We start from the raw sequence: 14,517 nt of genomic DNA, 5'->3' as shown, positions 1-14,517 counted from the left end.
TTTCCAGGGTTTGCCTTTTATGTCATGATGCTTAGTTTGGAAAATCATGAACAAAGCAAAAACTTTGTGTTATGTTTAGATTTCGAGAAAAACCGTCAGAAAGAACTTTTTGTTTTTAGATCTGCTGCACCAGAAAGCAACTGTAGCACCAAGATCCCATAGGCAGCTTTTTGCTCTTTGAAGGCCATGTATCTTTTAGAAGGTATAATAAGTGGGGCACCTGGGTGGCTCGGTCGGTTAAGCGTCTACCTTCAGCTCAGGTCATGATCCTGGGGCCCCACATTGTCCTCCCTTATCAGTGGGGAGTCTGCTTCTCCCTCTGTCCCTCACTCTGCTTCTCTTCTCACTCTCTCTGTCTCTTTCTCTCTCAAATAAATAAAATCTTATAAAAAAAAAGGCATAGTAAGCTTACTGTTCAATTGTTTCATCAACTAATAAACACTTTTTAAACATCCATTAATCTTCCCACTATTGGATAAGATGTAATTTATACAGTATCCAAACCTGAAGCAGAGAAAGTCTTAGTGTGGATGAGACAAGAGCAAATAACCCAGCTCCATCCTCGCGACAAGGGGCCTTGAAAGCAGTCAAGATGCCACAGCAAAATTGTATTGACCTTGAGATTTTTTTTTAACCTTAAAATTAGCTGGCACAAAAGCTCATTAATTAAAAACCTCATTTCCCTTTGCTAAAGACAGACTCATATCTGGACTTAGGCTTCCTTTAGAAAACAGGAGGCCTGGAGGGCCTGGGAGCTCAGTTGGTTAAGTGTCCAGCTCCTGGTTTCGGCTCAGGTGTGATCTCAGGGTCATGATCTCAGGGTCAGGAGATCGAGCCCTGTGTCAGGCTCCATGCTCAGCACAAACTCTGCTTAAGACTCTCTCTCTCTCCCTCTGCCCCTCCCCCCTGCTCTCACACTCTCTCTCTCTCTCTCAAATAAATAAATCCTTAAAAAAAAAAAAACATAAACGGAGGCCTACATGTTTGCTTATGTATTAGGAAGGGCTTCTCCTGAATTGTCCTTGAAATGGTTTTTGATTTCCCTATTCCTTTTCCCATTTCACCTCACTTCTCTTATTCTCCCATCTAAATTGTGGGACTTTGGCAATGATTCACTCCAGATAACTTGCTTATTTATATAAAGAGGAAACACTACCCTTATACCTGATCATGAAATCAGAGGGACAGTGAGAATGAGAGAGAAAGAGAAAGAAAGAGGAAATGCAAAGCAGTCAAATTATTTTGTTTGTACAGGCCTGATCATCTCAAGCCACTGGCTTCGTACTCCTTGTGACTTCCTCCTGTCGTTCTGCTCCATTCCTCTCCAGAACCAAGAACTCCCCACCTTTGTGACATCACCTCTACCGCTAAGCAACAGGCCCGGGGCTCTCCTCACCCCGTGAGCCCTGGGAGAACGTTGGACCAACGTGCTCCAAGAAGGAGGCTCCGCTGCAGAGTGAAGGAGGGAAGTAGGGGGAGGACATGCTGCGGCTTGTCGTGGAGTCGGCCACCATTAACCCGCCCCTCAGCCCCCCACCCAGACCCTGCGTGTCCGTCTACTTCCGAGGTGAGAGCCAGGCTCCCAGATGGGAGAGACGAGCCCCAAGGGGCAACATGCGTTCAGTGAAAAAATAGACTTCTTGGTGCCCTCCTCTGTAAAAGATGCCCTGTATGACGAAAGGCGAGGTAGACATCATCCGGTTCTTTCCAAACTTAGCTTAATTGCCATTATTTCTCCTGTTATGACATCTCTACCTCCCATTTTTTCCCGGGGAATGGCTACAGGAAAAAGAGGAGATTAATGCTTCCCAAGCAGCTTCTGTGAACTAGGGCTGTGCCATACATTGAGGTTTAAAAAAAAAAAAAAAAAGGTACCTGCTTCGTAAGTTTGATGTGAGGATTTTAAAAGGTAATGTATGTACAGTTCTTACACAACCTCCAGTAGAAACTGTTGGATCCTTTGAGTGATATTTACAACCAACAAAGCCTTTTCATAAACATAATGATTTTTGCTCCTCACTATAATCCCATGAGGCAAATGAGACAAGATTGATTGTCTCCATTTTTTATAGGTAAGGAAAAATGTCCAAGAACATTGGGAGGTCGGGGGGGGGGTGTGAAAGGATTTAGGAGGCAACACAAAAGAGATTAAACTTGTCTATATAACACGGAGCTGGGAGTGGGAAGGGAAGAAGGGCAAGAGAAATGGACAGTCTGTTGGTGGCAAGTAGGGGGAGGTGGATACGGGCAAACGAGGTTTCCCAGCAGGTGTGCGGAGTGAGAAAATTGGAGCCAGAGAAAGAAGGCATGGTTGTTTCTATAACAGGTATGAGTAAAGAATGAAGTTCCTTAAATTTTTTGTGGTTTGTGTAACTGTGCTCACTGAACGTGATAACACCCCTCGGAGAGTGAACATTTGGGACTCCAATATGTGTTTATGTCCCCAGGTACAGGTGTAGAGAGGCGTAGTGGACATTTAGTGTGTCTTTGCCATGAGCCAGGGAACAGTCTGATTCCGAGCTTTCTTTCCTACCATCCCATGGACGTGATCTTTCTCCTCCTCGAAATACCTCTTACAAAGATGCCTAAGTCCCAGACTCCTGGGTTTGCCCACAGATTTACCTGTAAATTCTTATAATTGAATGTTTGATTTTTTTATTCCCTTTTCACCTTTCTGAGCCCCTCTTCCCCCATATACCATCCAGTACCCTGCACCCCTTCCAGCTACCCAACAGGTGCATGCTTGCACACTCTCTATCTCCCCCCCTTTCACATTATTTCCTTGGGAAGAATCTCAAAGTAATTTAGCAATTTAGAGGTTCTTTGCAGGGCTATTGGCTGTTCTTTGTTATCTGGGTGGCACAGTCGTTAAGCATCTGCCTTCGGCTCAGGACATGATCCCAGAGTCCTGGGATTGAGCCCCACATCAGGCTACTCCACTGAGAGCCTGCTCCTTCCTCTCCCATTCCCCCTGCCTGTGTTCCCTCTCTTGCTGGCTGTCTCTCTCTCTGTCAAATAAATAAATAAAATCTTTGAAAAAAAAAAAAGATGTTTCTGGATGAGGGAATTTTAGTGGATAAAGAACTTTTACCCCATTAGAGATGTTTTGGCATGTCTTAGGGTCCACTAGGCTTTGCTTTGGTAACAAATAAACCTTTAAATCTCAATGCCTTAACACAGTAAAAGTTTACTTCTTGCTCACACCACGTCCAGCAATCCTGAGTGGCTCTTCCAAGCAGTGGTTTAGGGACCAGCTGCTTGCTGCTTGTGGCTGCAAAGTCATCCTGGCACCACCCTACCCGCAGATGGTGAGGATGGATGTGCGGAGTGGGGAGAGGAAAAATGTCGTGGGAGATTTTAGGAGCCAGTCGTGGCTGTGGTGAAAATCGCTCCCACGTTGCACTGGCCAGAACGAGTCATGAGGCACCACTTGGCTGCAAGATGGCTAGGAACTATGTACCAAGGAAGGAAATGAAGTGAACACATTATCTGTCACATGGCATGATGTTACCCTTAAAAAAACGAGAAACTTTGAAATCCCCAGAGTAAGAATCCGTGCCATATCACATCTGCCAACATAGACTTGAGGTGTTCTTAGAGCCCTACCTCTCTTTACCACACTTACACCTAGACTTCGAAATATTCCTGCCACCAATGACAGCCCCTTGGTATATTTGCAGATGTCAAGAGGAGAACTCATGAAGCAGAAGGGAATAACCCCACGTGGAATGAGGTAAAACTCATCAGGACAAACCCAAAAGAAACAATGACAACTCCAAGAGTGAGGCTGGGTCCTGGCCATGCTCAGAATTCTAGGGAGAGGACAGGGAGCAGCACAAGCTTTTCCCAAGGCCAGGGCGCCTCAGCCTGGGAGTAGCCCCTGAGCTAATATGGCTGTGTGGGCCTGAGAGCCCATAGCTGTTCTTGGCCCTTCTCTTCCACTCTGGGGATGGACCATGATATGGCCCATCTTGTCCAACCTGGCCGTCCTGACGTTCCCAGAAACCTGAAGCAGAGACAGGGCTCCCTGCGTAGGATCCCTCTCCTCCTCCATCCATCCATGTCCCCCACCCCCACCCCGGGTGCCCAAACCCCTTCATTACTGACACACCCATGATATTGCAGTTACACTGCAGAGCCCAGGTAGGGTGCTCAGCTCCTTGGTGAAAGGTAGCTAATGCCATCCCCTTAGGAAACTAGACTAGAGAGAAGTTCCTCAGTTCAAGAGAAACACAATGCCAGCCTGTTCCCTGCATCTATCCTCATTTTCTAAAAGGATGGGAAGGGGAGGGTGGAGGAAGGATATGCTGACCTCTCTGTACTTCCCACAGACCCTAATCTGGTTCCTCTGGGACCGCCCCCTACAAAATGACTCTTTTCTGCAAATCATCCTTCGGGACATGGCTGCAGTAAAGAAAGACAGGTGAGGCAGAAAAAGTCAGGAGGCTGGCTCCCTGACCAAAGCTACAACGCATGCTGCATCTCCTGACTCGAATCCGTAACCCACTCAGGTGGCAAGGACCTGAACTCACTCCGGTCAGCTAATGAGACAAAAAAAAAAAAAAAAAGTGGGGATTTATGGGAGAGTGGTGAAGCTGGAAGTGCAGAGCGACCAGAATCAGGAACCTGGGAAGCCAGGGGCAGTTCTGCCTCTTCTGAAGCCACAGGATCTCAAATCTCTGCTTCTCTCTGCCCAACCCTGGCTTCCTATTGTGGCCCCATTCTAGTGTCCAGCGGGGGCCAACAGCTACTGAGACTGAATCTATGGCATCCCAAGTCAAAATTCCTAGGACGGAGAATCTGATTGGCCCAGCTTCTGTCAGATGTTCAGCCCCTGGTCCAATCAGCTGTTACTTGGCACTGTTCCCATTCAAGAGGAGTGTGGGAGCAGAACCGGGAAGGAGCTGAGCAGGACAGAGCCAGTAACTGAGGCACCCACTCCTCAGAGCCCCAAAGTCAGTTCTCAGAGACATGAGAGCCCTACATCCTCTGGTGGGTTCTCCATATCACTGCATTCTTCCTTCAACCTCTCTCTGTGGACAGCACAGCCTATAGCAGAGAAAACCCTCTCTAAATAAAGTCATGCCTGGGACAGAAGATATCCTTTCGCTGGCTCAGGATCTCATACGTGTTCCTTGTCTCCCCAGGTTCATTGGCCTGGCCACGATACTGCTCCACCCCTTGGTGAAGAAACCAAGTGAGGTCCTTTTCGTGAAGGACCTGAACCTGCTTAACCATCTCATGTTGTCCACAGATGTGAGTTGGGCGCCAAGAAGGGCGGCTGGAGGAGCAGGGGCAGCTGGTGAAGCTGGGCTACTCCACTTTAGCAGAGGCCCAGTACCCCCACCAGAGAGCACCTCCTGCCCTAGGAGGCCCCATCACACTGCCATTATCTCGCTGACCTCCCCATCCCGCCATCCATCCACCCACCCACCCTGCCACACCTACATCCATCCTCTTTTTTTTTTTTTTAAGATTTTATTGATTTATTCATTCGACAGAGAGACAGCCAGTGAGAGAGGGAACACAAGCAGGGGGAGTGGGAGAGGAAGAAGCAGGATCATAGCGGAAGAGTCTGATGTGGGGCTCGATCCCATAACGCCGGGATCACGCCCTGAGCCGAAGGCAGACGCCCAACCGCTGTGCCACCCAGGTGCCCCCTACATCCATCCTCTTAGATTATTTAGTCAACTGTCCATTGGATGACAGCACCTGTGTTAGGCCTGGGATACAAAACTGAATGAAGCCCACGGTCCATTGGAGGAGTCACCACTCACAGTGACAAGTGCTCCAGCACAAGGGTCTGGAAGGCTAGGTCACTGAAGACAGGAACAAGTGAACGGTTCCTTGTGGGAGGTCACAGAAGGCTTTATAGAGGACATGATTAAGACAAATGGAAACAAAAACCAACCAAAGGAGAATAAGCAAAGGCTATTTATGCAGCACTGGCTAGAGTCAGGGCATCAGCCACCATCACTTATATTTTGGCAGAGACTCAAAGGCAGACAGAGGAGGGCGAAAGCTGTACAGCGGAAGCAGGGAAGGTTCCCGGTGTGCCCTGATTGGAGGCTGTTGGTCGGGGAAAGCTATAAGTGGACCAACTAGAAGCCGGGCGTCCTATGTGATTGGTTAGGGGTGTGTATTTGGCTTTCTCTGGCTGGTCCTAAGTGGGAAGAAGGGACAAAAATTAGGGAGGCTGTCAGTTATGAATCAAGTCCCGGAAATTTGGGGCCAATTGTGACTGAGACTATTGTTTGGCTTCCTGGCCTGGTTGCTAGAGGAGTACTCTGACTTCCTACAAGGCTGTCTTAGAGAGGTAGGCTAGCTTCCAGTGTGGGTTACTACACATTTACCGGGCTGGTTTCCTGAACTGATTGCTGCAGATTGTGGGTCAGAGTTCCATTTTGATATAAGGTCTGGTCATTGTCCATTGGTTTATTCAGTTTCTCAGTGGGCATGAGTTTGCACAACGGACAGGAAAGGAAGAGAATCCCAGACAAGGGTGTAAGGTGCATGGGTGAAAACTGGAGGAGGAGAGAGAGGCTGGCAGCAGGTTCAGGGAGGGTGGGCTGCTGCACCACTGGCACACGGGGTTAGGAGGATGTGAAGGGGGTGGTGGGAGAGCTGAGACTAGCTGAGACCAGGGGCCAGAGGTGAAGGGCTTTATGGTCTATGCTGGTGAGTTGTGACTTTATTCTGATCGGTTAGGGCACATTTTAGGGGGCAATTCTGGCGATGTCTAGAGGTAGGATGGGTAGTCAGAGCACTTGGAGGCAGGAGGTCAATTAAGAGGTATTTGCAGGAGTCCCCACCTGAGGTCAAGAAATGTTGGGCTAGGAGAAAGCTGTTGGCATCAGCAGTTCTGGGCTGATCCCAAGGCACCTTTCCCTCTCCTCCCCACCCTGCTGTATCCCCTCGTCACCACCACTGCCACATGCCTCCTCTATTCTCCAAATTCCCTCTGCTATAACCCATTGCTCTCTCCCCACCAGTTTATAACCTCCCTCCACCCAAGACTTCACAGTCCCCAGGGCATGGTGTGGCCCTGTACCATGGCCAGCATCACTCTGCACAGGGGGATGGGGCATGAACCTAGCCAGGCTGAGTGAGGTTTCAGTGTTATGACTTGGCCAAGGATTGCAAGATCTGGCTTACAGCCCCCCTGCCTTTGCCTTGCAGTGCACTGTCACCCTACAGGTGACCCTTGTGCGAAACCAGGATACATCGAAGATAGGTATGTCCTTGGGGCTTACCCCTGTTCTTCTCCAAGCATCGCTGGATGGGCTCTTTGGGATCTTTGGGACCCATCCCTTGAGGCCTACAGAAGGATTGTGACCAGGTTAGGGTCTAGAGGCCAGATCTCCAGACACCTGGCTGAGGTTATATATATATATATATATATATATATATATATATATATATATATATATATATATATATATATCCCCCAGTATTTCCACTTATCATCTCTAGACATAAGGCCCAACCTCCAGTGGGCTGCAGAGGGAAGCAAAGATGGACATTTCCAAGAGCCCCCCATGGGTAGAGTGTGGGGCCCAGGGTTACTGAGGGTAAGGGTGGCCCAGGGGAATATTCTGGGATGCATATATGCCCCTTTCAGGACTTCTAGGCCATGGTTTTAGTCAGAAGGATAGAACAATGAAATGGGTGTAATGCCCCAAAGCCTCCTGAGCCCCAGCCCCCGAGGGCCCAACCAGATTGTGTTTCCTCAGACGATGGCGACCTCCTGGGCCCAAGTGCACGAGAGGCGGCCAGGCAGAAACTCATGGTCCCCGGCTTTGCCATGCCCACGGCTCTGTCCTCGAAGCCTCAGCACTTTCAGGTGAGGACCTTCTGGGCTGGTTCACCTGACACTCTCGCTGTGACCCCAGGCTGCCCCTGTCTCTCCACAAGGTCATGGCAGAGGGCCAGAGCTATAAGTCTTCAGAGCCTCACTGCATCCCCGGCTCCTTCTGGGCCCTTCTGAGCCACTTCTGCCAGAATTTGAAGCTGGAGACAGCGCCGCTGCGGCAATAGGAGGCGCTGTTGGCTGTCTGTACACCAAACAGGCCTTGGCCCATGCTGGGGAGGCAGAACAAAAGCCTGGAGGAGCCCTTGGACTGCTGGCAACACAAAGCTAGCCACATGCACGGCAAAATGAGGTGTATGGGAAGGGCTGAGGAGAGCTCCCACTATGACTTCTAGAACCCTCATCTCATGGCTCACCAACTTCCCTCTGATCTGTAACTTGTAACCTAGTATTTCTGCTATGGTTTCGCCTGTTCCCCAGCCCTTCCAGGAGACTGGATGTCCTTCTTGACCACCTTCTTCCTCAGCCTACCCCCTGCATCCAGTCGATGGCCAAGTCCTAGCTCTTAATATCACCCAATATCACCCACCCCACCTCTCCATCACCACTTCACTTCCCTGGCCTGAGCCACCACCATTGCTTCCCTGGACCACCTCATAGGGTCCTCCTGAACTCCCAGCCTCCAACTCTCTCCCATCCATCCTTCAGGCAAAGTGGCCAGAGATGTCATTCTTACCATGCCATGCACCTGCTTAAAAATGTCCTTAAATATGAGAATATCCATGACAGATGGTAGCTACACTTGTGGTGAGCATAGCATAATATATAGTTGTCAAATCACTATGCTGTAGGCCTAAAACAAATGTAACATCATGTGTTAACTATACTTAAATTTAAAAAAATAAAATAAAATGAAAAATGAATTTTAAAAATGAGGATGCTCTAATGTCCTCAGGACAAAACCCAAACTCCTTATAATGGCTTTCCAGGCCCTTTATAACACAAGACTATCGCTGCAAACCTCTCTGTCTCCTGCCCCCGCCTTTCCTGACCCTGCTCTAGCATCCTGGACACCTTGCAGTCCCCATTCTCAAGCCTCTCTCTCTAGCTGCCAGGTCTTTGCACATGCTGTTCCTCCTTTGGAGTACCTTCCTTTCCTCTCTCTCTGGCCCCATCCCTTTCCATCAGGCTAGTTTGCCCAGGATAGAGGGTCATCAAGCCCAAATCACTATTCCTCCTCTGTTCTAGAGGTTAGGGCAAAATCCTGACATGCGACCTGTTTGCCTGGTTTGGCCCACTCTTGTCTCTGAGGGTCCAGTAGCTGTATGTGTATGGATCCCTGAAGGGTTGCTGGACTTGCTGAAGACATGGGAGGCCTCATGAAGAAAGGCCAAGCCACAGCCTGGGCTGGGAGAGCCAGATGTTGTTTACTACCCACAGTCAGATGACAAGCTCCCACGCCTGTGCCCCGCTAGCCATGGCCATCTCCGGTTCTTTCTCCCCATGGGCCTCAGCCAGCCGGAGTCTCCTGAGCTCTGCATTGCTCTTCCCCTCCCACCTTCTAGTTCTAGGCTCAGATGTCATAACCCCTTTACTGAGGCCCAGTAAAGTATATAAAGGGAAAGAAGAAATCACAAATCAGAGAGCCAATCACAGATCAGAGATTCAATGGCATGGAACTTTAAAATTCTCTATTCCCGAAAAAGATCATAGACAAAAGTTAAAAAAAAAAAAAAAAACTGGGAAAGATTAGACTTCCTTTCTGTATTCTGTAACAAGCCCATTGCAATTGAGAAACACTAAGTCTACACAAGATGAAAAGGACAAAGCAGTGGAGGGGACAGTTTCCAGAAGAGAAACAGGAGGAGCCATGGCCTTCCTAGGACTTCCCTTCAGGCAGGCGGAGTCCAGCTCCCCTGTGGTTCTCCTTCCACCCCAGTAGATGCCTCTTATCAAAACACTTTGTTCTTTTAGGGAAGAGTCCCTCATGGAGAAGAGGGCCCAGGCCCCAACCTCAGGTGCCCCTGTGTTCCCCCCATAGGTCCGAGTGAAGGTGTTTGAAGCCCGACAGCTCATGGGCAACAACATCAAGCCAATGGTGAAGGTGGTCATTGGAGGCTACCAGCACAACACGCGGATCAAGATGGGGAACAACCCTTTCTTCAATGAGGTGGGCTGCGCATGGCCTTCAGAACTGAACAGGGAAGTTGGGCCAAGGGGGCCAGCCGGGGGCTAGCGGGGGACTGGGCATTTCCTGCAGGCATCAAACAAGCTTGCTTCTTTCACTAACATTGGCGGAGCACCTACAGAGGGCCAAGCACTGCTTGGCACTGGGAATACAGATGAAATCATTTGAAACCTCCCATTGGAGGAGCCAGTAGGGGGGAGGGGGTTGGCCTGTGAACACATACACAATGACAATGGCTAAAGACTGGGGTTAACAGAGATCTGGGGGCGCTGTCAATGCAACTGTGAAATGCAGGCCCAGACCATCACATCTTGTCACTGCTGAAGCCCTAAGCTATAGCATTGTGTCTGATCACAGTTGGAAGTCTATAAATACTCACTGAATTAATTGGTAAATAGGCCAATAAATAAAAGATAAAAACACACACAGTGAGAATAGGGAGGAATGGGGAGACTCAGGAACAGCTCCCAAAACCTCGAAGGAAGAGTCTAGCTGGGAAAAGAGGGACATCGTGGAGAAAAAAAATTCAGGAAAAAACAAATAGCATCTTCAGAAGCCTAGAAATAAGAAGCAGCAGGACTTGACAGAACTGTAGATACAGCTATGGCTGGAGGGAAGGCTGCAAAACGCACTGGGACACTGTCACAGATGGCATTTAGGAGCCACGGAGGGAGTTAAGCAGGAGAATGATGGGACTGGGTTTGCATTTAGGAAAGAGGATTCTGGCTGCAGCAGGGGCTGGGGGTGCAATGGACTGACAGGGCAATCTAGAAGGAGGCAGAGGCTTGGGTCCCCATCCCAGGGCAGCTAGCTGGGCTTGGAGCTGCTCTTGACAGATGCTCCTGGGATCCTCTGCCCCTGCCCTATACCCTGGCAGAATACCCTCCAGGAGCCGTGTAGGCCCCTGCTTCTGGGGGAGGAGTGTGAGCGTGAACTGGGTAAGAGCTGGGGAAGAAGCATGGTATTCTGAGCCTTCAGGCTTACTGAGTCCCTGGGTGAAGTGGCGGAAAGAATATCATCCAACCCCTACCCCCATTCTCTCTGCTTCAGATCTTCTTCCAGAATTTTTATGAGGTGCCTGCTAAGTTATTTGATGAGGCCATCTTAATCCAGGTGAGGAGCCAAACAAGAAGGGCCCACTTTCTTGTCCCACCTCAATTCTGGGAAGGACTTCAGCCCCCACCCCTCCCTACAGCCAGTCACTTCAGATGGTCCTTCTGACGCCAAGGCATAGCCTCCACTGCCTTCCTCACTCCCTAGCAGCCCAGACTCCCCATTCATTCATTTAACAAATCTTATGGAATGCCAATTGTTAGGCCCTGAGCTGGACCCCAAGGTGAAGAAAACAGCCCCTTCTCATGTGCCAGGATTCTCACGCCACCAAAGGACTCCTCACATGTGCCCTCAACATGAGACATTCCATTCCCCAACCAGAGGGAGCCCAATAACAGTGACGAACGTGTTTATCAGGTGCCTTCTATGTGCCTAGCACAAGGCTAAGGAGAACAAGCAGGCCTCCCCCTTGAAGAGTGTACATGTAGTTGGGAGCACAGGGATGTGGGAAACAATCAGGACAGCATGGAGTGGAGAAAGTCAAGTGCAGCACTTTGCTTTGGGCTGACCTTTGGGTTCATCAAATGAGTTGGACCCTCTGATCAATCTCCTCATCAGTAAACTAGAACTAAAATTCTGAACCTCACAGGGTACCTCTGAGAATTAAATGAGAAAACTCATGTGGAAGTGTGGGCCACTAGGAAGCATTAAGTAAATCCTGGAGAATCCTGAATGTACCCTTACAATTCCTCCCATGGGGATGGGAGAAATGGGGGATGTGAATAACTAAGATCTTTCTGCAGGTGATGAATTCCACACTGATGAGATTCAACTCAGAGATCGGGAGATTCCAAGTGAGCCCTGGATGAAGGAGGAGGTTTGGTGAAACAGTTATAGAGACCCACCATGGGCTCCATGCCCAAGATTAGGGGCAAAAACTTGAATTTTCATGCAGAAATATCCAGATTTGGATCCACCTACCAACTGGGTTGACTTAAACAAGTTATTCAGAACCTCTGCTTCCTCATCTGTACGGTGGGAATAATGATATACTCAAACCACAGAGTCATTCTAAGGGTGAAAGTGTGTACCCTTTATGAAAGACCTGGGCGCCATGTTGAATTCCCCACACTTGTATACTATGGACACGCTTCAAGTCTCTGCCTCCAGGAAATGGAAGCAGAGGATCTAAAAAGACAGAGAAACAGAGAAAATTGCTGCTATGAGAATGGAATTACAAGGTTTGCTTTGGAAAGACACAGACTGAGAGATGAGGAAAGTTGGCACAGTCATGAAGGTCTAAAAAAGATTCTCCAAATCCAGGAAGATTGGGAAGAGGTAGGGTGGCCAGATTAAATACAGGACACTCCATTACATTTGAAGCTTAAACAACAGATACTTCTTAAATATAAAGATGCCCCAAATATTGCAGGGGGCACACGTATACTCAAAATGAAGTCATCATTTATCTGCAGTTCTAACTGAAGCGGGCATCTGTATTTTTATTTGCCAAATTTGGCAACCCCTGGAAAAGGCTTCCACCTCGGAAAAGACACATTTAGGACAAATCAAAGTAAGGTTTCTTTCTCACAACTTATAATAAGCACATGAAGAGTCATGCCCTGTCCCTTAAAGAGGCAGCATAGGCAGGGGGTCTGAGTGGCTCAGTGGGTTAAGCGTCTACTTTCAGCTCAGGTTGTGATACCAAAGTCCTGAGATTGAGCCCCACGTGGGGCGCTCTGCCCAGCGGGGAATCTGCTTCCCCTCCACCACCCTGTGCTCTCTTGCGCGTGCGCTCCCTCTCAAATAAATAAATACAATCTTAAAAAAAAAAAAAAAAGCATAGGCTTAGAGATTGAGGTATTCCAGAGAGGTTAGGAGGCAGGAGGTAAAAAAATGTTGTACTTTTGACAGAGACCACCACACTATTTTCAGAAGTGACCAATGACATGAACTGTTAAATAAGTTATAGACGTGCAGGGTGCCTGGGTGGCTCAGTCTGTTGAGCAGCACAATCTTGATTTCAGCTCAGGTCATGATCTCAGTGTTGTGAGATCAAGCCCTGCATCGGGCTCCGTGCTCAGCGGGAGATTCCTGCTTGAGATTCTCTCTCTCCCTCTGCCCCTCTCCTCCCCACACTCTCTTTCTCAAATAAATAAATAAATAAATAAATAAATAATAAATAAATAAATACTTTAAAAAATTAAGTTGTAGACATGAAAGAAAGTGAGCCTTTTTAAAAAATTACTTCTATGGAAAATTTCGAATGTACACAAAAGCAGAGAGAATAATATCCTGAGTTCCCACATTCCAATCACTCAACTTCACTAATTCATTGCCAGTGATGTTTTGTCTACATCTGGCCCACTTCCCCTACCCACTGGGTTATTTTCGAATCCAATCTCAGACATCTTGTCATTTTATTTTTAAATGCTTCAGTATATATTTCTAAAACACGAAGATTTTATTAAGCATAACCAAATGTAATTATCACATTTTAAAACCTTTATAATTCCTGGATAGCATTAAATACCAGCCAGTGTTCAAATTCCCCTAATTATCTTATGAATTCCTTTTCGGTTTGTTCAAGTTGGGATGCAGACCAGGCTCATACACTGCCGTTGGTTAAAATGTATTTTTAGGTCTCCGATTCTTGGGTCCTGCCCATTTTTTCCCCGACGTAATTTGCTAAGAAAACTGGAGAGTTTGTCCTGTAGAGTTTTCCTCCAGTTTGGATTTTGCTGACTCCATCTCCGAAGGATCATTTCACAGGTCCCTCTGCCCAGCCGTTTGCTATCTGGAGGCTTGTCAGATTTGGGTCCATTATTTGGCAAAATGACTTCAGCGGGAGGCACATAATGTCTGTTGGTCTCTGTTTTTATGTTGTTAACAGCCACTAATGATCACTGCTTGGATCTGTCGCTTCATTAGGGGTGCCTGGGCTTGGTTTGGTTTGGTTTTCTTCCAGCTTTATTGAGGTACAATTGACGTACAATGAATTACACATCTTTTAAGATGTATAATTCGATACATTTTAACATATGTGTATTCCTGGAAACCATCATCACAATCAAGATAATGAACATATCTGTCGCGTTATCATCCCCAAAATTTTCCTTGTGCACCTTTGTTATTCTTCCCTCTTACTCCCATCCCAACCCCTCCCATCCCCAGCCAACCACTGGTCTGCTTTCTATAACTATAGCTTGGTTTGCATTTTCTAGAATTTTATATAAATGGAATAACACAGCACATACCCCTTTTGGTTTGGCTTTCGCATAATTATTTTGAGATTCATCCATGTCGTTGCATGTGTCAATAATTCATTCCTTTGCATCACCGAGTAGAATTCCATTTATAGATCTATCATGATGTGTTTAGCCACTCATCTGTTGATGGACATTAGATCATTTTCAGTTTTGGGCCATTACAGTAAAACTGCTGTAACAGTGATGTACAAATCTTA

At 47.7% G+C, this 14,517-nt stretch overlaps 1 protein-coding gene across 1 annotated transcript in view; it reads left to right on the top strand.

The window, feature by feature from the left end:
- The first annotated feature begins 1,445 nt into the window (after window positions 1–1,445).
- FER1L5 (fer-1 like family member 5) overlaps window positions 1,446–14,517 on the top strand; it is a 54,338-nt gene continuing 41,266 nt past the window's right edge. The window contains exons 1-9 of the mRNA XM_087863341.1: window positions 1,446–1,567; window positions 3,681–3,733; window positions 4,332–4,423; window positions 5,148–5,256; window positions 7,180–7,234; window positions 7,734–7,843; window positions 9,852–9,980; window positions 11,049–11,111; window positions 11,855–11,905. Coding sequence (XP_087719467.1) covers window positions 1,483–1,567; window positions 3,681–3,733; window positions 4,332–4,423; window positions 5,148–5,256; window positions 7,180–7,234; window positions 7,734–7,843; window positions 9,852–9,980; window positions 11,049–11,111; window positions 11,855–11,905 — 747 coding nt within the window. The 5' untranslated portion in view covers window positions 1,446–1,482. The remainder of the gene's footprint in view (window positions 1,568–3,680; window positions 3,734–4,331; window positions 4,424–5,147; window positions 5,257–7,179; window positions 7,235–7,733; window positions 7,844–9,851; window positions 9,981–11,048; window positions 11,112–11,854; window positions 11,906–14,517) is intronic.

This window comes from Ursus americanus, chromosome 7 (assembly GCF_024610735.1).
Source record: "Ursus americanus isolate L20-20 chromosome 7, mUrsAme1.1.p, whole genome shotgun sequence".
Lineage (NCBI taxonomy): Eukaryota > Metazoa > Chordata > Mammalia > Carnivora > Ursidae > Ursus > Ursus americanus.
The sequence above is the reverse complement of the archived record's forward strand: the minus strand, read 5'-3'. Positions and strand labels throughout refer to the sequence as shown.